The 24,542-nt window shown below is 42.3% G+C and overlaps 1 protein-coding gene across 3 annotated transcripts in view; it reads right to left on the bottom strand.

Annotated features, from left to right (window-relative positions):
* ATP8A1 (ATPase phospholipid transporting 8A1) overlaps positions 1-24,542 on the bottom strand; it is a 216,519-nt gene that overhangs the window by 15,425 nt on the left and 176,552 nt on the right. For all 3 annotated transcript variants that reach the window (XM_045834000.1, XM_045833999.1, XM_045834001.1), the window contains 4 exons: positions 22,533-22,611; positions 17,159-17,220; positions 15,777-15,833; positions 14,699-14,806 (listed from right to left, as the gene is read on the bottom strand). In XM_045834000.1, the coding sequence (XP_045689956.1) occupies positions 14,699-14,806; positions 15,777-15,833; positions 17,159-17,220; positions 22,533-22,611 (306 nt within the window). The remainder of the gene's footprint in view (positions 1-14,698; positions 14,807-15,776; positions 15,834-17,158; positions 17,221-22,532; positions 22,612-24,542) is intronic.

The following is a 24,542-nucleotide window of genomic DNA, read 5'->3' on the forward strand; positions in this document are numbered from 1 at the left end:
GAATGCTAAGATTTTTTTCCCCTTTATAGGATCAAATAGCTCTGAATACCGTTTTCATAAAAATGTGCTATTACAAAAAATTTCAGAAAATAAATGTTGCCACGTGGATTCAATGACATAGCACCCACATTCTAGACGCTGACACCATGAGAAATATTCACATAAAAGTCACTTTATTTTATAGGCAAAGCGTGATCTGAGACGTGTTTGCTGACATCCTCAATAGTGAAAACCGCAGTCACTGTGTAGTAGGAAATGTCTATCAGCTCAGGGGGTTTTGTTTAGAGCGAAGGAAGGGCTGGTAAGGTAAGGGCTGTGAAACACCACATTTCTCTTTCCTCCTGGGGGGAAAAGGTAAGATTCGACATTCTAAGTCACGTCGCTGAAAACGCCTCATTGACCTGGCTTAATTTTAACCTCTCTTAATTGAGGGGGCAAGAGGAGAAAAATTTCTTCTTGCTTCTGCCACCTTGTATTAAATGTCCGCTGATGGAAAAGGCCAGAGTGGCGGAGGGGGAGGCTGGCGGCTGCTAACTCTGACCATTGTGATGTTAACTGGCGCTCACTATTCAGGCCACCAGCCTTTGGCTTTGCAAACCAGCAACATGAATTGAGGGGAAAAAAAGTTTTTCTGCGTCATATCTGAAAGCCTGTCAGATTTTTCTTTTCTTTTGCAGAGTTAATCCAAACCTAAAAGATTTAAAGCTGGCATTCGCATTAAAGACAGAGAGTCTCTGTATTTTTTGGATGAAGAGCGGGGGAAAAAATCCCACAGAGGTATTTCCTTCCTTTCTGTACAAGAACGCTCCCCCTCCCTCTGCAGAAACCATTTTTGTCTCTTAACTTTTCACATGTCTCCACTCGCAGGCAGGTCAGCTGGGGAAAGGCGCCCGACCCCCGCACACAAAGGGGGAACAGGAGCAGCCTGTTCAGGGCTGGGCTGGAGCTCCCTCTGGGATGGGTTTGCAAAATGCTCCTAACGTGGGAGATCGGTGGGCCCTGCCAAGCGGCCCCCACCACCCCTCCTCGAGGCCCTGTGAGACCAAAGGGAATGGGCCACAAAAGTGCCTCCCTGGGGCTGGAGAAAGGATCAGCCAGGGGAGCCTTGAAGCCGGTAACTGGAGGGCACAGGCCCTGGCCGGACAAACAACCACTTGTCTCTGTGCAGTGAGGCTGGTTCCACCTGGGACCACGCAGGCTTCCAGAAATGAAGCAGCCCTGCCTGAAAATGCAAGATGCAGCAGAGGCATGAGGGACTGTTCTGAAATTTCCGTGTGAACTTGCAGAGAAGGGGCGTTTGAGAAAATGTGAGCTCCCATGCATTTAGCTAAGCCAAGGGCCTTGACCAGATCAGAGGAGCTCACCTCTGAGCAACTACATTCCCACACCAGAGAGGAACACCCAGTCCTTCACCTTCGGGGTCTCCAAGTTCAGTTGTGTAGGAGAAAGAATTTCAAGTGCTACCTGCCTATAGCCCTTCAGCAAAGGGTTCCTAGTTTACCCCTCCTTTCACAGCACACTAGAAATATCAGAGTGCTGCGCTATGACTCATTCTTGGATAGAGTACAGATACTGTCTAAACAAGCAGGCCCTCTGGGAACCGAAGGCATATCTGCGGACCCCAGCTGGAGCAGGACAAGGATGGCCAGCCCTGAACCCGTCCGGCTCTGCCCTTCCCAGGTCCCGGGCTTGGGATAAGTGACTTCCGAGTCTCTGCTTTTTCTCAGCTGTAAAGTGGATTGTAAGAATTAACCCCGATAACATTGGTAAAGTGCCTGCTTTTATTAGTAGCACTGATTAGTAACAAACTTTTCCTTTCTTCATTTTAATTTTCAAGTTTCTTTCAATACACCAGTCTTCTTCCTAGTGGCCTTTCCCATGAGCTTCAAGGAAGGAAATTTTTATTACCACATCAAATTAAATGTAGGCCAGTTTATAAACATCATGGTTTCATCGCATTAACATCACAAACTTTGCTTGTCGTAAGTCTGATACTGGCCAAAGTAACTGGCCACTAATAAATTCTCATTTATCTCAATTTGCTAATTTAGGAAGTGTAGATAAATTATTTTCTCATAAAACTATTGAAGGCTGCATGGGTATAATATATTAATTTTGAAAGGAGAAATTATTCAGAAACAAGTGCTATAAAACTTAGTTTTTTGGGGGGGTGGAAAGAAGCAAGATAAATTAATATAAATTCCAGAGGGGTTAAGAGTTAATGTGAATAACAACAAAAAACCCCCAAGAAGTGTTATTGAGTGTTTAAAGTTTTACGTAAGGACGTTCTTAGCTTAAAAACTGTGATGCTTTAGAGAAATGACATGTAAAAAATGTAGAAGCTCCACATGTTCAAAAAGAACATCACTAAAAAGCGCATGAAAACAAGAATGACTGCTATACATATATAAAATTCTACCACAACATCAGATTATGACAACAGACCACTTATCTTTTTGTGAGAAAGGACTCACAAAAGCAGCCGCAAGTGATCAGTCACTTGGAAAAGGGCTGAGTCTCCCGGCAGCTACAGAGACACAACCAAATCAGGTCAGATTTAAATTCACTGCCACAGCTGAGGGGGGTATGGTGAAACAGATCTTTGTAACAATTTATATATCAGCAATGTACTCGCCTTGGGGAATGGCATTTGGCAATACGTATCAAGGACAGACGTTGAATCCTGTTACTATGATAATACAATTTCTGGAAGTACGTGTGGAACTTGGGGACAGCTTTTACACTTACGTTTGTATCCCGTAAAACTGTTCTGCTGTGGTCACTAATCCTGAAAGCATTTTCCTTAGAAAGCATGGCATGGCCCAAGGTTTAGTAGAGGTATAAACAAACACAGCAACACCCTCATGGAGAGTCACAGCCAAGCAGCAAATTTGAATCTTTGAGAAATCACAGTAAAGGACCCTGCAGGATAGTTTTTTAAACCAAGATTTCTAAATGTCCCTATCGACCAATGCACCCTTCCTGCACGCACTGCTTACTAACAGTCTGTGGAGCTAATTTAGCGGAATGCAACTACTCATTGTGGGTTTTTTAAAATAGTAAAACTTCGGTGAAAACTAACGGGACACTACGTGGCTGTTATGTAAATGTGTATGTATTAAGAGAATATTATCCAAGCTGCTAAAGATGCTGTCCACAAAATGTAGTTAGAAAACTGAACTAAGGGGAAGGTAAAATATCCTGCTATCCTCTCAGAAGCCTTCTGTTATCATAGAAACACTCCTTAGGAAGGTTGTAGGGATCAGTCACAACCTCTCTCTGTGGCTTAGATCTCTTGCCCACACTTCAAACGTAACTCCCTAGCTGTGAACTTCACACGGGTCCTTCAGACAGACGCACCCCAAAGGGAACACACTGTCTTCCCCCGGACCTGCGTTTCTGCTGTGCAGTCTATCCAGGGAACAGCTGCAGGGCCAGTTCAGCAGCTGAGATGGAAACTGGGTGCTATGAGGTGTCCCCTCACACCACATCCAGCATTCCCCCACGTCCTGTTGTGCCTATACCTTCGGAATTCCTCCTTTTTGCCAACCCTCCTGCCATGATGCCAGTCCAAACATTTGCCTGTCCTCCCAACAGACTCCTAACTGGACTTACTGACTCAGTTCGCTCTGCTTCCAGCAAGCAGGAACACTGCAGCCAGAGGGACAGCTCAGAAGTGCAAACCAGGTTTTAGCCGTTCTTGGATTAAACCCTTCCAATGGCTTCGCATCACCCTTACGGTAGAGTACAAAGCCCTTAATATGATTTCAGGACCCGTCCTAGCCGACTTCTGGTCACCTCCCCCACACCATCTCTCCAGCCAGGCCCATCCGTAACCGCACGACGGGTTTCAGTTCCTGGACTGCGCCCATGCGCCCAGCCTGAACTCTCAACCTCGGGCCACTGCATCTGTGCCTGCTGTCTGCTCCTCAATTTTCACATCGGATGTCACTTCCTGCCTTGGACTGGGGTTAGCTGACCCTGCTTTGGGCTTTCTTTTTGATGGCACCTGTCACCCATTTTCCAGTTGCTCCTTTGTCTTCCTGTAATGTAATCTCTGTAAGAGGAAGAAATATATCTTAATAAATTCTCACAACGCAAGTGCTCAACAACCACAGAGCAGGTGTTCAATAAATAAAGATTGAATAAATAATGCCTTACAACCGAGTGTTTGGACAGATTAAAGGTCAAAACGCCACAGCCTTGGGACTATGCTCCTGAGATGTGGTGGTTACGGCTTGATTGGTTTTCCCGTGTCTGGCATGGAGTTATTTTGGGAGCAGTTGTAACTACATAGTCATGTGACTTGGAGAGCGTGGGGAAGAGGCTGATCCAGCTCCCTAACTGTCCTTTGCTGATGTAGGTTGTCTTTTCTGGTCAAAAAGCTAAGTGACATGCATTGAAAGCTGAAGTGTATTAAAGTACCTTCCTCTCCCTTCCACATGAATAAAAAGAAATACTTCCATGAGCTAGGGAAAGTATGATAACTGGAAGCAATATAATTTGTGTGTGTGTGTGGGGGGGGTGCAGGGCAGGGTGAGGAGCAGGGATGTAGAATGACCAGAAAGAAAAAAGGTCTCACGCTAGTTTACCTCTGCATTTCATTATCATGTCCTCTGATCAAAACCTTTGTTCTACGGCTTCAAGTAGTTTCTGAAATGCTGTGTAGTTTATAATGAAAAGTGATCTGCTATGGCTTCTAGCAATTATGTTAATGACATTTGGGAAACTTTCTGTGACCTGGTCTTTGTGTGACTTTTCAGTTCTAGCTCCAAACATCGCCCGCCGAGGAAATCCCAAACTTCCTCTGCTCTCGCTGTTCTCTCTTCAGAGAGCCCTCCTCGCGCTTTCCTCCCTGGACGGCTCAGGAAGAGCCATCCCAAGAAACCTTTGCAAACTATCCACACCAGAGCCCGGGGATCACATGCCCTCTTCTCCGAGGGCCCCTGTGCATCCTGATCATACTAATTAGCATCTTACATTCTAATTATCTGTTAATCTGTTGGTTTACTCCATGAGACTCAAGCTCCTCACGGCTTTTTTTTTTTTTTCAACTTTTGTGCCGCCGACACCCACTGTAGGCCCCGACACACAGGCACTCTGTAAATCTCAGCTGACTGGAGCTGAACGGAACGCTGATACAAGATGAATGATTACATTCTCCATAAAGACAGACAGGGCAGAACACCCAGAAAATAACTATGGAGAAGGGTGTTTCAGATAAACCCCAATGTGCTTGCAATTATTCCCAGAAGCTCTTGATTACTCAGAGACAAAGAAAACCCTTGGCTTGAATTATCCCAAACAAACAAACACACAAAAATTGTAGACAATATGCAAATTGCTTCAAACAAAGAAAATCTTAGACAATATGCAAATTAGATACCAGGTCACAGTATTTCTGTGCTTTTTCCCTGAGATATTTCTGCCTGTGAGGGATTGAAGGAGGGGTGATCACCTGTGGGACCTCGAACTGATATTCAATCTGGCTGTGTGATGCAAGAAATAATCTTTGAATCTCCACCCTCTGGCAAGGGAGTCAGGAGGGAAGGCACGATGAGAAGAGATGCTCAGAGGCAAAGGAGGAAGGGCTGGCTGGGGACGGGGTCTGTCAGAAGGACAAGCCGAGACCCGAACACGCACAAGAAAACTGTCTCCCTGAAAAAGAAGCCAAGGGCATGGGGACAGGTGTGGCCCTGAAACTTCCTTTGCTGGGGATACAGTTTCCAGAAGAGTAAAATAAGGGAGAGCAGAATTTGTTTGTTTAGTTTAATCTTTTTTTATAGTGCTGTTAAAAAAGCTTAACAGTACCAGAAGAATGAGGATACAATGAGCACAAAATATCCTTTTTATTGTGAGAAATACGATTTTAAAATATTAACGGTGATGCTGAGTAAGCTGTATAGCATAGGGTGAGTTGCCTCAGTGCTCAAGGTGTTTACTTGTTTTAACATTCTCACGGGATTTTATAATTTTTGTGATGGCTGTGTTTCTATCTTCTGAAAAACCACCTCCTAACACATCCAGTGTTTGATTACTAATAATTCAATCTGTAAAACATAATGAGCTACATAATGAATGACCTTTCAGATTGTAGGGAATTATCTTTTAAAGTGATTTTTAATTTATTTTCTAGCTTTATTAAGATATCATTGACATAAAGCAGTATGGACGTTTGAGGTATGCAATGTGCTGATTTGACACATTTATATATTGCAAAGTGATTGCCCTCATAGCTGTAGCTACCACCTCTATCCTGTCACATAATGACCATCTCTTTAAGTAAATTCTTTTTTAAAAAACTCAAAACTTCAAAAAGTACTTGGCTATAGAAAGACATAAAAGCTAATGCAGCTTATGCAGAAAAATTACTGGCTTTCAGAACAGAGACTTCTATTTGCCTCCCCTTCTTATATGCAACCACTTGATTTTTAGCTGATGCCCTGTCCTACAGCTCAAAAACTCTATTCCTCTGGCTCTCTTGTTGCAGCTAGGTGTGGCCATGTGACTTATTTTTGGCCAGTGAGATTTAAGTGGAAATGTGGTGGGGTGAGGTCTAGGAAAGGACCTCAAAGAGAAAGAGTTCTTCCCTTTCTTGCTGGCTGGAATGTTGGTCAGATGGTGAGAGCTTAAGCAGCCATTTTGGGCTGTGAGGAAGCTCACTACGGTTGGCAATGCTGTAAGACAGAAGAGATCTGGTCTTTGATTGTTTAGCTGCTATACCTGTCCTGGGCTGCTTGTCTCCACTGGATTTCTTTTACAGAAGAGAAATAAAGTCCTATCTTGTTTAATGTGGTTACTTTTGTTTTTAATATCAAAAACATGCCATAAACTTGCTTTGGATGATACATGCTAGGGAGAGTAAGTAGTAACTGGAAATAGAGCAGGTTTTGACCACCCCCTTGCAAAAATTGTCTCCAATTATGAGCTTTATTAAGGCGGATGGCAGTGATATTCATGCTTTCATTCAGCAGCACTTTTGATAGAATCCCTGGCATATACCTCAAAGCAAAAAAAAAAAAGCTGTATTGGTCTTATGAGCTAAAATGCTGAAGTTGGAGGGGTGAGCTGCCCTCTGCCCATCTCATAAGGCTCTTTCCCACCCTCTGCTCCAGCAACACTGGCCTTTTATTCTTTGAACTTGCCAGGCTCATTTCTGCCTCAGAGCACGGTACCTGCTCTGACGTGCTCTCCTTCACCCGACAGGTACCCACCCCCACATCGTTTACGTTTCTGCTTAGTTGTCCCCCCTTCAAAGGCTTCCCTGGAGCACCCACTATAGTCCCTGTTACGTCACGCCACAGTGTTTTTCTTTGTGACATTATCTTTAGTGATGTATTTTTTAGTCATTTGTTAGCTGATTTAGTGATCATTTCTCCTTCCCATCCCCTGGTTCCCTCAACTGAATGCTAACAGGGACCCTGGCCAAACTAACCCATTTCTTTGACACAGGACCTAGCACTGAGAAAGCACTCAACATGGATTTATGGAATGAGTGAATACAAGAATGTATTGACTCCAGAGAAGAGCCAAAACTCTGCCACTGTTAAGAGCAGGCTTCGTCCAGCTTTCCGTGCCCTGGCACTGTGGGTACAGCACAGCACAGCACGTCTCACATTAGGGCGCCAACACACCATCATTCACAACAAGATACTTAGGGACAAGGACCAAGTCTGCCATCCCTGCATCCCCCAGCGTCTAACGCAGAGCCTGGCAAACATTCGATTCTCCGTGTGCACTTGCTCTGCACTGGAGGAAACGATGCTGCGTCTACACACGCAACGCCCGCCCTCACAGTGACTCTGAAGAGAGCGCCAACTCTGCGCTGTGTGCATGCATCCCGGTCCGCCCTGACATTTGTCACGTCCACGTCTTTCTTTCCTCACCAGCCTTTCCACACCGGCTTCTCTCTGCCAAATGGGCTCAGAAGTGGCTACACAGCTCGTTGCCCTAAAAGGACCATGACAGTCTGCCTGTCTTATTTACTGTCAGGGCCAGGAGGACTGTGACGGTGTTTCCCTGGCTGGGCTCACAACTGCTGGTTCACTGAAGGACGTCTGACAGAGTTTAGGGTAGTTGCTCCCTGCAGGCCACTTGGCCAAACACAGCGATCTTGGACGAAACGCCATCATATCATAACGCGGCCCCGGCCCATGGGCAAGGGCTGGTCTTGTGACCAATAAATTATCACATGCTATCTAGGTAATTAAAGGCTGAGACATGAGTAAGGACTATTTTAACCAGGAAATTCCTCATATGTAAAATAATTTATTATGTCGGTAAAATAGGTAACAGCACCATTTAGGAAAATCATATCACTAATGTGGTTTATTAATACCTTTCCTACGGGGGTGACACCAAAGGGTTCAACAAAGATTTTTATTGTTTTTTCAGAAAGACTTTACAAACCTCAATCAAGAGATCTGAAATTCTGTAAAACACATGCTCGTTGCTTAACTTCAATTTCCTTCAGTAGTTTTATAGATCCCTTAGGCCAGGGAGAGCAGAACCAGATGGCGCTTTTGGGAGGACGTGGCGGTGCGCGTCTGCAAACGCTGCGATAAATTTAGAGGTTTTGCCGATACTGCGCTTCTGGTATTAATCGTGATATGTAATGATCCTTGATGTGGCTGGCTTTTATTTTTTAATCTGGCACAGTAATCATAGTGGCTAAAATATTTTCTTCTGGAAATTCAAAAAATACCCAGTAACATTATCTAGACAAGCCGGAAAAGCAGGCCAGCATATGTTTATATAACACAGCACTCCTCCCCAGGGTCTACCTTGCCCCATAAATTGTTGTGCTGGTGTGAAAAAGCACAAGTCAGGTCTGAAAAAGAAAAAAAAAAGTCCTCCTCTTAAATCACAACCATATTTGCGAGAGGGGAGGAAGACAGAGACATATTTAAAGTGGCAGCCAAGCTTGCTACATTATTTTCTCTTTCTTAACTTCTTATCATCGTAGTTTCTACCTTTGGAGCTCCCACTCCCCTGCCCCACCCCCGTCAGAATTCCTTTGTTACAAATAATTCAATCGTTTGTGGTGCTGGGACACTTGTTAATCATTACCATTTGCATCATTATTATGGGATGTAGAATTACTGTAATGGAAACAAAGTGCAAAACTATAAGAAGGAATGTTTCCCAAATGGGAACACCCTGCCCACCAACTGAACATGAGCTGCTCTAAGTGGCTGGAGGAATTGAAGTTTGCACGACACCGAGATGTTTGGGGGTGGATTTCTGGTGACTTCAGGCAGCAGAATGTGCTGGAGTAAGGGGGAAAGAAACCATTGGATAGCGTGGAAAAAAAACCCCTGATCAGTGATAATGACAGCTGAGCGCATCTGAAGATGCTGATATTACATGCAGATAACCGGTTGCTTAGTTTCCCAACAAGATAGAAGTACTTGGGTGGCACTGGCGCTGAAAGGCCTCTACACCTGAAAAATTGATAAGGCCAGGAGGACAGCCTTTAGTGCAGAAGAATGAAAAGGTGAGACCAGAAATGTAAAAGGAACAGCAATCAGTGAGTGGGGTGGTGGAGAGGGGCAGATTCTGGCTGGCTTTCAGTCATAGCTCAGACAACTACATGCTGTGTGACCTTGAGAAAATGAGTTAACCACTCTGTGTCTGTGAAACAGGTAACTGGACAACCCTCACAGTCTTCCCACTAAATGTTCACAGTGTTAAATGAGTGACAGGTCCTCAGTAATGAGGCCCTGTTATTATCTGAGTGGCACCTGTCCATTCTCTGAGGATGTGGGATGACTGAGTTTTCAATTTCATGTATATATTTTTTAAGGAGATGGGTATTATTTAGGCTGTTAAAAAGAGGCAAGAGGCTAGGATATGCAGTGGATGGAATTTCTATCCATGTGCTGAGGGAGTTAGGTGGGTGTTGAAGAGGGAGAATTGAAAATCTGGGCACTTTCAGAAAGAGATGGGAACACCTCGCTACCTGGCTAACTTAGGGAAATAGCAGGGAAATCAATGCAAGGAAGATGGTTGCAACAAGGAAGAAAGAGTTCCCATCTGGGAAACAGGACTAGCAATGTCCCCCACTCCAGAGTGTTTAGCTCCTCAGGGTGCTGGAGAAAACCAATGGGAACTGAAAAAAAACAAACAAAAAACCTGGGACAAATTCTCTGGGCCCCTTGCTTTGCTTACCAGGAAGGTCTGTAATAATATGGATTGACAGGAAACAAGGACTGCCTGGGACCAAACACAGTGCCTCCAGGCCATGGTGGCTGCGCAACAAATGGTGATTCTCTTCCCTCCCTCCTCAGAGAGCTAAGATGAGAGAAAGGGCTCTGTCTTCAGACAGGAACGGCAAAGATGAACTAAGAATGCAAACTGGAAATGACTGAAAAAAACAGATCTGGGCGTCAATATGCACCCAGCCAAATATAGAAGCATGACACCTGTACCCATAAGATGCCTGATTTGTGCATCATTCACACCCTGAGATCCTGTTAACCAGAGCAAGACAGTCTGTGTCTGATCAGTATGTAAGATGTGCCTCTGGGGAGGACACAGTGAAGAGTAGCACGGGGAACCTGGATCTCAGGACTCGGCAGGCCACCTCGGGGGTGCAGACCAGCGACGGTCAGCTGGTGTGCCACAAGAATTTTTAAAACCTGCAGGACCTGACTGTTTAGTCAGGGGCACTGACCTCTTTTCCCTTAGAATGTCAAATCCAAAAATGACATTAGCAAACACAACAATAGCCATCTGGTATGAATGCCCAGTCTTGAACCATAAATATGTAGGTCACATAATGGAGCTGCATCTTACTGGCCACGTCCCATAATAAGGTTGCATCTGATAGGTTAAATATTGGTACCAGAAAGCCTTATATACAAGCATAGGCACCTGATTCACTTTACTAATGTACAGCATGTCCTTGGGTGACATGCGTAATTTTCATCACAATCAATCAAAACAATATCTGTTTTTGTCATATTGGCAAAAATACATTTTTTGGTGTGTTGCAAAATTTTAGTAAGTAGTTTCTGCATGCCATGAGATGCATAAGGTTGAAAATTGCTGGTGTAGACAAATAAGGCTCTTCCTAAGAATCACTAGTGGCTGGCCAGCACAGAAAGGGTTGGTTAAGTGAGACCAGCATCCTGTTCTGCTGCTGGAAATTGCTGCATGTGGATCTCCGTATGTTAGAAAGATGTTCTATTTGAGCTGAAATCTGGCTCTCTGTCACCCCTACTCCACTGTTTCTCATTTCTTCAAAACAAACAAGCAAGCAAAAAATTTTATTTAATGATCATTTACTTAATGCTTATTTACAGGGCAGTGGGAGCCCAACACCTCTAGGCTGGAGTGAATGAGTGAAGAATGGAGCGGCAGTGGACACTTGGGAAGGGCTGTAAGCATGCCGGAACCATCACTGTGGCTCGGAAGAGGAGCGCAGACTGAGGAAGAGTGAGACCACCGAAATGCCTAGAGACAGAAGCAATGTGGAGGAGGCAGTGCCGTCAGGAAGGCAGAAAGCAGAGGTTTCCCCTTCTACACAAATCCCTGAAATCCCTGCAAGGAGGGCTAGGCCCTTCAGATGTCCGACGTGCAGACGACCTACCACGGGTTCCTCAAACGACTGTGATCAGAGAGTGCAGGGCCCAGTGCATAAGGCAGCGGACTCTGGGACCAGGCAGCTGAGTCAGGTTCTCGCCTGTCACTTAGTGTTAGGGGGATGTCCGCGAGGTCCCTCACTTCTCTGTGTACGTTTTCTCATCTGTAACAGGGTGATAACAACCAGTTTGCTGTGGGATGCAGAGTGTTGAGGACAAGCATATCTAATGATGTCTGTGGCTGAAGCCATGGAGTCTGCCTTGACCCGTCCTCTCACTCCTCACCGCCAGTCTGCCGACAAATCCTTTCGGCTTCACTGCCTGCAAAGTAGGTTCAGAATCTCCCACCTGGTTATTGGGACACCCTCACAAGTGTTCCCTACACAGCAGTGAGGGTCCTGCTGCGAACACCTAAGTCAGACCATGAGACCTCTCTCTCAGTTCCCTCCCACGGCTCTTGACCTCACCGTGAGTAAAAGCTGCAAGGCTCTGTGGGGAGCCTGTCAAGTCAAGAAATGCTAATATTTATATTCATCTTCGTATTATTGCATGAATACATTTGTTGCTATATAGACTATATCTTATTATTATTTTAAAGATTTTATTTATTTATTTTTAGAGAGCGGGGAAGAGAGGGAGAACGACAAGGAGAGTAACGTCAATGTGCAAGAGATACATCAACTGGTTGTCTCATACATGCTCCCAACTGGAGACCTGGCCCACAGCCCAGGTATGTGGCCTGAACTGGTGACCTTTTGGTTCTCAGGCTGGCACTCAATCTACTGAGCCACACCAGCCAGGGCAATATAAATTATATTATTGTATATGTAGTACACATATTATAATAGTACTATACTGTATATAATACATAATATGTAATAGATACTATATGTGCAATAAATGTATTACAATGGTACTTGCCATGGAAGTTAACAGATGAATCACCAAATTTTATTCAAGATGGTTGGACAATTATACACACACACACACACAAATATAAATAAATTCTTCACATATATGTACATATATGTATGCATGTAACTATACTTTTGATTAAAATATAGTTTTAAGATTAGAAAAATATGAACCTAAGGGATTGTAACAGAACTAGTGATTCTCTACATATAAGAAAAGTGTTCAAAAATTGAGTATTGCTATAAACCTTTTTGGGGACCTTTTACTCCAGTGCCCAGGAAACAGTGAATGTGGAATAGCTACCCCTGAGAATTCGAGTGGCATTCTCACCACCCTCTTTTTCTGCAGTTACTGTGAGACTCATTCACATACACACACATATATATCAAAATGCTTTTCAAGCACTAAAAAGAACTACATAAATTGCAAGCATTATTCTTTTCTTTGAATAAATCAAACAGACACATTTTGGACAAGCTAGTCAAGCCTAATGCTGATTAATCTATTTTCACATTTTCAGTGGAGCAAACTATTTAAACATTATATTCAAAGTATCAGTAGTAATAAAATACTGAGGAAAAGAACCCCTGTTAGCACTCCCCTCTGTATGTGACATGAAGAGAAACGTGATGGAATACGGACATTCATTCCCTCCGAATTAAACACAGCAACACCACAAATCTCAAGAGATGAGATTAAGTTTTGTGTTTGGTTAATACTGGGAATTCTCTATAGGCGTGGGTAGAATTATATTTGGTTGGCAAAAAGCCAATCAAACTTCACACTTGTCATAGAAGTAGGTGGACAAAAACTCCATTCTTGTCATTGAAGCTATTGGCTACAGTTGCTTAAACCATCTGGATCTCAAAATCTTTTGTGTCATCCATTTTGAAGATAAAACATCACAAAATGAGATAAAATTAGGCCAATAAAAAGATATTAAGTTGGAATTGACCTCGAGGAAACAGCAGGTCCAAAGAGACAGAGCACATCAAATAAAAAGAAAGAATAGAACTGGAGTTTTCAAGTGGCACATACAGTCTTTGATTTTATTTCTTCAGGACAAGTGGACTCAGAAACCAAGGTGAGAAGGAGATGCATGCACATTCTTTTCTCTGTTCTCAAAATACGTGCCGTCAATTTTCTAGAGTTCATAGCACAGGTTCCAGTAGAAGCCTTTGCTTTTGGTGGAAGGAAGTGCATGCTCTTTGATATGCCTGGTTTTGCTGTAATAGTATATAATGTCTCTCTAATAAATTTAACCATGAAAAAAATTTTTTAATGTGTCTGCATTCTGCTAATTTATAAAAAGCAGGATGCTGTCAGATAAAATTTCACGAACATGATCTACAAACCAGACTGTCAAAAGTGAAAGGTGCTCCGGCAGCACTTAGGGGCCACAAATGCATGAAACCACTGGGAAGGTTTCCTGTGACTTTGGGAAAACAATGTACGGTGAAGGGGCTCACGTTACCTTGATTTGCAAGTTACTGTGAGGTCACAGGAAATCCTGAAATGTTTTCCACATTTTCTTTTATACATTTTATGTCAAATTTCCTGCAATTGAAATCATAAACCCTCCTACTGCTGGAATCTCTTCTGAAGGAAAGGCGATCTCGTGACATTCCCCCATGAACACCTAATAACTCAATTCCTACTAGTGCAACAAGAAGCTGAAAGGCAGGACTGAAAATGGACGACGATAAGGCTGAAATGTCAGATGCCCTCACTCTTTCAACATGGAAACCAAACTGATGTCATTAAGACAACCCTAAAAGTGCATTTAATCTAATGACAGCCGACTTTTCTTTAGAATCAGAGATAACAGAAGAAATGATAGACTGTCCCACAGACATAAGCCTACCATTTCCCCAAATCTCTCATGCAAAATGTATTTGTGGATTTATGCTCTAATTTTAAAACGGCATTTTCTATATGGATATTTGTAACATGATTCACACTTCTGACAACCATATTTTATTGTCCTCATGATGTTTACGATAGGCTAAGTCCGATTTAAGTAAAGTGTCCAAGTTTAAAATATTCCCTCAAGATTTATTACAACTGCGGAATTTAAGAATAGCTTTTAAATGGTCAAATGCTCTGTTTTACGATAAATCCAAGCCGAACAATTCAGGTTCATTAATGAATACTAATGTTTAAGGCTTGTGGCATGGTGAATTATTAGGGTGCATTACCTCTCCTGACATGTCAGGGGCCATCGGAACAGCGGGCCACAGAGATGAGTAGATTCCAAAAAACACCACCCAGAGTGCGATGCTGCCCCAGATCGCTATGTGGCTGAACTGTGAAGGAAGGGAATTGGAGTCAAATGACTTTCAGGTAGACGGAGTACACAGACACGAATAAAGCTTTCACAAATTCCCTTATTAATTTTTTACTACATCCATAAAATATTATCTATGGGCATTTCCAAATAATTTGGCCTCTGTTTTAACTGGATCTTTCATTAAGTGCTAATCTCTTTGCATAACAGTTACGATGCTTGTGGTGCTGGCATTTGGGACTGGTCTTTCTCTACCTCTGTTGGTGGGTCTCTCTTCTTCTACTCTTATTTTTGTAATCTCCTACCAGCTTTGGGCCTCCTTGATTTTTTCTGGGCATGTTCTCCCTGAAAGGTGTCAGACACTTGTGTGAATACTATGTGTATACTCACAGCAGTCAAATCCAAATTTTTAGTGCCAGTCTTTCCCCTGAGTATCAAACTTAAATTTTCTTTTCTCCTCCCTCCCTCCCTCCCTCCCTCCCTCCCTCCCTCCCTCCCTCCCTCCCTCTCTTCCTTCCTTCCCTCCTTCCCTGTTTACTAGGTCTCTCTACCTGGATGTGAATATACTTCAACACAAAGGTATCTAAAATGGAACTTGCTTTATCTATACTGGATATTTACAACTGTCTGAGGACAAATCTTTTGCTAATATTATTATTAATCTCCGGAATCATTTTGCAATGGGTTTTCTTCCAAATGCCCGTCTCGTGACACATTCTACAAAGAAAAGCTTCCTTGCCAGAAAGTTTAAAAGCTTCTCCCCTTTCTGGGGTCTAAGAAGTCTTCTGGCAAATAAACTTGCTTTACTCAGTGTTTCCAAACTAGAATCCCTGGTTCTACCTCCTCCATCCCTGGCCCACCGCAATTATCAACCTCTAGAATGAACTAGGGTTAAAGGATCCATAGGGTCAGAATACAAACTACAAAAAAGTGTCAATAACATATAAGTAAACGTGATATTTCTTGGTTGCAATTAGAGACACGCTTACCCATGTCCAATAAGATGTTTCCAATCCAGCTTTCAAACACACAGTTATCACCACAAACTGCAACAGAAGGGAAAATGTTATTTTTAAGTAAATAATGATAGTTTGTAGAATGACTGAAAGTGATATTTATAAGGAACAGGTATCTCTGAAGTAGATGATTGAACTAGATTGTTCACAGAACCTTGAACGTGTAACAAGCAAAGAATTGAGTGAACTAGCTGGCGGCTGAATGGTATGATCGTGACTGACCAGAACTGCTGCTCATTGGGTAGCACCACATCCCGCCTCCCCCACAGCCTTCCAGTCCATCCGTGCGGTCTGGGGCATGTGTCTGCCTGCTTTTGGACACTTCAGGAATGGTGATGGAGGCGACATCTGTAGGAACTTGTGTTTTAAAGCTTGCTTTAATTTTGTTTGTATCATCTTTAATATTTAGGGCCCCTAGTTTCTGAATTTTAAAGAAAATTCTAAAAGTAATATAACTGGATATTTAGAAACCTAAACACTTACTTTGACTTAGTTTGTAACCCTACTTATTTGAAACTCCTCGGAGCAGGATATAAGAGCTTGTTATATGATGTAAACACCCACTCATCACTGTCGGTGACTGTGCTACTCATTCTGAAGTAAGGGAACCAGGTTTAACAGACCTCCCTCTTTTCCATAGGACAGCTAATGGTTAAGTAGACTTGGCCTGGAGTCAGACCATTTCGGCTTAAGCCTCCATCATTTATTAGTGGTTTTGGTTAAGGAACAAGGTAAGTTACTCGACATCTCTGTGTCTCAGCTCTTTCATCTGTAAGCTGGGATTGATAAGACCCCCTATTGGGATTTGAGTATAAAACACCAAGAACAGTGCTTAGCATCTACTATTATCATCTATTTATTATTAATGAAATTTCAAACACTGTTAGCAGTGAAGGGAACTCTGGGCACGTTGCGTAGTTTGCAGCGATGGGAATGTGATGTTGGTGAAATGTCCCCAAAGAGTGGAGACTTCTTTCCCATTATAGTTATCACGAGACTCTAGAATAATCCATGAATAATAGTAAAAGCATAAAAGTGTTAACAAGGACAGTACAATAAAACTGAGGGGACAGGGAGAAGGAAGAGAACAGGGCAAAGAGGGGGTAATATGAGTAAAGAGGGAATAATGAAAACAATAGCAACCAGAGTCCTATAAAGCCAGTGAACCTAAATGACAGTCTGATAAGCTAGTATATAATAATCTCTTACTAATCAAAACATCTCATTTTATTCTTAAAGTGAAGCGCAACCAACTCTTAAATCCAGAAATGCATGCATTTAAATCTGAAAATAAAATGAGCACATACAAATGGATTTCACTTTACATGCAAACTAGGCAAGTGTCCTGCACTCACAGTGTAAACAAAGTTTCCCAATAGCAGATAATCCGAGGTTTTCCCGTTTCCAAACACGGTACCTGCATGCAAAGAAAGAGAGGCACGTTAGAAGAGAAAATGAAAGAGTTCCCTTCACTGGGCTGGAAAGAAGTATTCGAAGTCATGAAGGGCAAGAGCCTATATGCAAGATTGATAACTCTATCATCTAAAGCTATTGTTTAGAATGGGAGGGCAGATAAACTACTACCCAGAAAAGGTCAAGGTAAAGGAGTTCATCATCACCAAGCTCTTATTACATGAAATATTAAAGAGACTTGTTTAAGAAAAAGATCAGAAATACAAACAATAAAATGACAACTCACGACTATCAACAACTGAACCTAAAAAAACAAAAATGAACTAAGCAAACAACTAAAACAGGAACAGAATCACAGTAATGGAGATCACATGGAGCATTATCAGTGGGGAGGGGGAGGAGCAGAATGGGGGCAAAGGTACAGGGAATAAGAAGCATAAATGGTAGGTAGAAAGTAGACAGGGGGAGGCTAAGAATAGTATAGGAAATGTAGAAGCCAAAGAACTTATATGTATGACCCACGGACATGAACTAAGGTCGGGGGATGATGGTGGGGGTGGGGTACAGGGCAGAGGGGAATAAAGGGGAGCAACAGATGGGACAACTGTAATAGCATAATCAATAAAATATATTTAAAAAAGGAAGCGTTCCCTTGAGAATCCTTTTAAAGGTAAATCAACGCAGAAGTAGTGAATCAACAAAGGAAGCTAAGGGACACACGACGGAGCTAGAAATAAGGCTAAAAAATATTGTAAGGAGTCTCACAAAGTTACTAGAAATCGGGGTCACACGTTAAAAACACATTTCCAGTAGCCAATATGAAGAAGGGAACCTGACTTACTAACCAGCCCTCAGGGTCCGTGAGATTAGGGAAAAATGAAACTGACTGTTCAAGTCAGGCTCGATGCTCTGAGCGCTGAGACGGGGGAGGCCTCTGAGCCCTCAGCAGAGAGCTCTGATCACAACGCCAACAAGGGGCTCAGGGGGCCTTCTTATTATCTCTTGATAAAGTTTTGGCATTGGACCAAAGGGACTCATAAGAGCAACCCACAGACAGCTGAGGGGCACCACATGATTCCAGGCGTACGGCTCTCAGAGGATCTCGCTCAATTTAGGGCGATAGCATAGGTATTTCGTAATTCCAGTAGTAACGGATGAACGTGGCTTTAGATGAAGGGAGTGGTAGCTCACGTGTAAAAGCACTAGTACTGATGTAAAAAAAATCACATTAAAATAAAAAAAATAACTGAATAATTCATTGGTATCACCGAACACTTTAAAACCCATAGTATGTGTAACAATATTTGATACATACACACAGTCGATAGTATTTATTCAAAGCCTGATATGTAAGAACACAACACGTTAGACTGCAGTGGGGGCTGATTCAGGGAGAGGAGTGCTGGGAGAGAAAGGTGAGACGGGTGGGCGTCGGAGGCACAAAGTTTGGTTCTGTCCTCTTGGGTCCTCCTGGGTAATTCATATTCAGTCTCCGTGGAACTCGGTTTCTTCACGTGAAATATGGGGTGAGACTCCCTACCTATCAGGCCTTTTTGGTTAAAATGAGGTGACATATGTAAAGGACCAAGCAGGATGCCTGGCACATGGCGGATGTTCCAGAATGCGACCCGTCCCTCTCTAAAGCGTTCAGGTCAAAGAGGCTGCCTGTCAGGAGCCCAGACATCCAGGAGACCACCTTTCTCTATGGGGGGATGCCCTGATTATGGGCGTAGGGTCTGCTGTGCTACGTCTTGTGGGTATGTTGCAGACGAACTTGCAAACGTTTGCAATTAATCTGCAAATTTCCATTAAAAAAATCAACAAACTCAGAAATCTCTAAAATAACTGAAAATATCTTGATTACCTCTGCTGATTACTTTGGTTAGCTCCCTCAGCCAATGTAAGCAAGTTATCAAAAATAATCATAGTTGGGCCCAACTAAGCCTTCTAATCACCATTGGTTCATCACAAGGAAAACAGAAATGCATTTCAAAATCACATTGAGGGAAAAAAAAGCCTCCTTTTGGGTTTGTCAGGTATAGCATATGGATGATTCAGGTGAATCATTCATTCTCATATTTTCTGGTCTCTTGACCCTTAAGAGCCTTAAAAATTATTGAGGGTGCCCAAAAGCTTTGTTTATGAAATTTCTAGCTATAGTTACCAAATTAGAAATTAAGACAGAATGTTTAAAAATATGTACTGATATGTTTAAAAATAACAGTAACTAACCCAATAAATCGTACTATGAATAATAAATTTTATGAAAAATAATTATTTTCCAAAATGAAAAAAAGGAAAAAATAGGCATGGTTTTACATTTAAAAAATCTCTTTAGTATCTGGTTTAATAGAACTCAACCAAATTCTCATTGTTTTTCTGAAAATATAAGGGAAATCTAACTTCCCAGTGAGATAGTTATAAAGGCGGGGAGTATTTTAGCAATCTTTTCCAATAATTGGGCCTTCTTTGGTAGCAGATCAAAACTCAACAGGCAGTTTCTTAAAGAGGTAGAGACAGTTCCTTAAAGGTTAGTTGCAGGGTGGATGTTGGGTAGTCTCTTACATTAAAGTGCATTGGTCCACTTGGCACTCAGCATGGATCTTTTACCCTGCATGACACTGGAACCCCAGCTCACAGCTCCAAGGGTCCACAAGGCTCTTGACCCTGACACACTGTGGCACTTTGGTACCCAGTGGAAGTGCTTCAGGCGTACTTCCCATGTTGTCACACAGAATATGAATCAGATAGGTACGAAGTGTAGAGACTTAATAAAAGTACTAGTTTTAGAGTATCTTCCAGAGTACTCTTAAAGTGAAACTGACCTTTTTAGTGGCTTTTTAAGTGTGGGTACTTGGCAATGAGGAGTATGACAACTGTGAGTACATTGGCATCTGTTGTGCCAAAATACCAGCAGTTTTACTCACCACTGCTCTTGTGTCAGCAGTGAAAAAGATGAATAATGTCTTGATAATATAAAAAATGTGAAGCTATGAAATTCTGACTTTATGGACCTCATGGACCTATTGGACCACCCAAAGGTCTTCGGTATTCCCAAGGGTCTACAGACTGTACTTTGAGAACTGCTGAAGTATGTGAATAAGTAAGCTTACTTGAAAAAATAAACTTTAACTGGAGAACTTGTCTAAGGTCAAGGAATCCTAAATTGTACCCTGGCTTTCAATATCCCATAGCTCCAAAAAGTAATCCAACTCTCCATCAACCGGTAACTGGGTAACAAAACACGATAGAGCCGTCGAATGGAATGTTTTTCAGCCACAAAGAGGAATGAAGTACTGAGTCACGCTGCAACATGGGTAGACCAAGGCCACACATCACATGCTTCCATTTATATGAAAGGCCTAGGGCAGAAAACTCCACAGAGATAAAAAGTAGTGGTTACCGGGGCCTTGGGGGAGGGTGGGGAGAAGTGGGAAGTGACTGCTAATGGGTATGGGGTTTCCTTTATGGAGTGATGAAAATGTTCTGGCATTAGATAGTGGTGATATTTGCACTATTCTGTGAATATACTAAAAACCACTGAATCATGTAATTTGAAAAGGTGAATTTTATGGTATGTGAATTGTATGTCAAGAAAAAAAAATCCCATTGTGGTTCTCCTCGCCTGTGGAGTCAGTATTCTATACTTTAATCAGATTTCTTGCCACACTTATTTCCATGGCCTAAAAAATGAGTGGTATTTACTTCTGTACTGGCAAAGCAATGAATAAAGGCACGAGATAAAAATCTCTGACGTCAATAAAATAATAAAAAAAAATCTGATGAGGACACGAAACTGCCACCTTCTGTCGCAGGCTCTCGCTAACTAACTCGTTGTGATGTTCTGAGTGTCTACACAGAGCCGGGCTCTGGTTTAAGTACCGTACCTACAACAGGACACTAAATGAACAGCTTCCCAACTCTCTGGAGCTCTCGTTCTAACAGAGGAGGAAGACAATAAGAAATAAGCAGAGATATCAGACCTTGCTAGACAAGTATCGTGAAGGAGATACAAGACGACAAGGGGATGGAGGGACAGAAGCAGTGAGGACAGTGTTGGTGGCTCTTTTGGATAAAGGGGACCTGAGACGGCCTCTCTGAGCACAGACCTGGGGAGTGAGGGGGTGAGCCGGCAGGGCTGTCAGGGTGCAGAGTGAGGAAGTGCACGGGGGCCAGCAGGGGGAACAGGGAGGGGGACCGTGGGGGGCAGTCAGATGGAGGAGCCAGCCAAGGTTGGGGCTATGGATTCTGTTCTCAGTGTGATAGAAGTCTGTGGGTGTTTTAAAAAGTCCTCACCCGAGGATATGTTTATTGATGGGAGAGAGATTGTTTGCCTCCTGTACACTCCCTGACCGGGGATGGAACCTGCAGCCTAGGTATGTGCCCTTCCGGGATTTGAACCTGCAACCTTTTGGTGTACAGGACAATGCTCCAACCAAATGAACCACCCAGGCAGGGCAGTGTGTGGGTTTTTGAGGACAGAGGCACCTGGTCAGATGCACTTATCACAAGGACCACTTTGGCTGCCTGAGGAGAATCGACTGTAGGTGGGCAAGGACGCAAGGTCCGCCCTGTCTCCTGTGGGCAATCATTAACTCACAGTCAGGGAGGCATGGTCTGTACCATCAAGGAGCTGACAAATTCTTGGGTGGAGTTTTTAATCACTATAGTTCCGGAGCAGAGGCACCGGATGGTCGGCTGTCTTCCTCAGAATCTTAAGGCAAGGTCTGCTAGCAGCACCAGCTTAAGCATCGCAGAGTCTTTTTCTAAAGTGGCTACTTAATCATTTTTATGTATATAGGAAATTCACCATGATCCTACCTTTCAAAACTGACAGAATAACACCACTTCCTTAAAAGAAGCAGAGAAAAAGCTTACGCTCCAAGATGAACATAAAAACAGATTGAAACACTCATTCAAGACAGCAGCTCCCGTCTACTTGAAAATATCAGCATGTCTGATTAGGTTCAGTATAGAGAGCGTGATACAAGCCTCATAGGTGTAATAAAATATTAGCACTATTTTCTTCAAACAATACATCAACACAGGACCAAAAAAGCCCTAAAATTTAATTCTCTGCAAGTTGGGAAAACATGAGAAGTAGAGAAGAAAGGCTTTGCATATATTAAATCACTTGGCTCCCAAAGGAATAATAAAAATCTTCAAAGTGCGTATGACTTTTGGATGCATGTATTTTAGGTTAAGGAATACCATATAATGAAACACTGCCATAACTTTTAACATATATCGACAATGAATTATTTTTCTAAAAAAAGTAAAAAGTCATCTCTTAGCATTCATATCCTTTCTACTTACCATACTGAAGGGCTTTTAGTGGAAACCAAAACAGAATAACTGAGTGGAAGAGGCCATTTAAACAATGAACCCAGAAAACCTGAGGGAAAACAAAAATCCATGAGAACCACTTGCGATCAACTAGCTCCGTGAACTCTGACCTTTCTTTTTATCCGGGAGCTAGATTCACAAAACGCGCCTCCGTTGGGCCACCACTGTGAATTCATAGAGCTGACAGGCACTTTCTGCCTCTTAGACCTTCATGGGTCATTTATTCATTTTTATGTTTCTCAAAATGTTTTTCCAGCTTCACTGACATTTTTTTCTACCTTTTAAAACCAAGCATTAAACATTTAAAATTCTGCTAAAGAAGAAAAAAAGTGTAAGATAATGCAGATCCTGGAATTCTTTTGACTGGGACTATTTTCATAATATCAGAAGAAGAGACTTTTGGAAAGATCGCACTGGGTGATATCCTTACTTTCTCTTTCTCATGTGCTGTAGAAGTATACACTTTTTGATGGTAAGGATATAATGCATTCGTATTCTTTCTCTCTCTCCATATATGTGTGTGTTTATGTATATATAGTCACATATTATATACTAAAACTAGCTGGTATTACATTTAAATTGTATCATTCCCTAGTAAAGCACTGTACTAAGTAAAAATATAACTGAATTTATAAAAGGCTTTCATAATTTTTAACGCCTGTCAACATCAAACTTTGCACAATTATAATATCATTTAATAGTTATTCCTTTCGACATCAATTGTATTTTAAGAGCAAGAGAGCAAGCACCACTGGCACTTTCTTTTGCTTTGTAACCTGAATATGAAGGATTAATTTATAGGAACATTTTAGAATTCTTATGGCCCTTTGAACAGTTGCAGTTTGTCATTTAAAAGTGATTCTTGCAAACAAAACTTATGCTAAATAAAACTGTCATGTATTAATAGTTTTAAGCTGTTCAAACAACAGAAATTAAGTTGCCTGCCTCCCAAAATTTTCCACTGTGATCTCAATCTCCTTTGTTAGTTCACACAGCCACACTGGATTGTATGATCCAATTTACGCTCCAATACATTACACATTTGAACTTGTGTTACTCATTAACCTTTGTCTCTTCCCCTCACTATGTCATTACCACAAGTTTTTATTTGACAGAAAGCACAGGTGGGTGCAAGAAAAATTAGTTCTACTTTTCCATTTTCCTGACCGCTACTTATTGTCACATGCTAATCCTTTAACCCCTGTCATGACCTCCGAACCTCCGACCCTTTTTACCATAACAAACGTAATCATCGTCATTCAGGGTGACAATGCCTCTCCACTGGGGACCCACAGCAACCGCTGGGTGTACAACTCTGCATTTTGTAGCCATTTGTCCCTGAATTTTAAAATACTTCCATGGGATTTAATCAAAGAATTTTCACTGAAATCATTAGAAAGATCCATACACCCTATTTAAAAAATGGTGGGCAGCCCCTGCATATATAAATACTGAAATAGATACCAAAGTAGTGGGGTGGGCAAAAGTAGGTTACAGCTATTCATATAGAGGAAGATAAACGATAAGATAAATACAACAAGAAAAATCTCCAGCGGACTCACAACTGTGAATCTCATTTTGCCCAGCCCTGTGTAGTCTATTTGGACTGATCTGCTGATTTTTGGTGATGCATGGGCTCTGATAGCAGTGAGATACTTTATGAACAACAACAACAACAAAATAGTAAAGTCTGCAAGGATGGATGCATCCGCATTAAAACTATACTACCTGCTACACTTTCTCCCTGGCCACAAAACCATGTCGACACTGCGACGTGCAAAGGGCATGAAAGGATGTGCCTTTCTAGGACTGGCTTTGAGTAATCCTGTGAGAAGCTGTGGTGATAAGCGAGAGTCCCATGGCCAAGTTTGCGGCTGAGAAGTTAACTCTCTAGAGAGCACTGTGGTGCCTAAGTCACAGTAGTTTCAGGACCTGGGGCTGAGGTTGATACAACAGTCTAGGTCATCGAGAGTTACTGTT

This window comes from Phyllostomus hastatus, unplaced genomic scaffold (assembly GCF_019186645.2).
Source record: "Phyllostomus hastatus isolate PE091 unplaced genomic scaffold, TTU_PhHast_1.1 phas_contig_196, whole genome shotgun sequence".
NCBI lineage: Eukaryota > Metazoa > Chordata > Mammalia > Chiroptera > Phyllostomidae > Phyllostomus > Phyllostomus hastatus.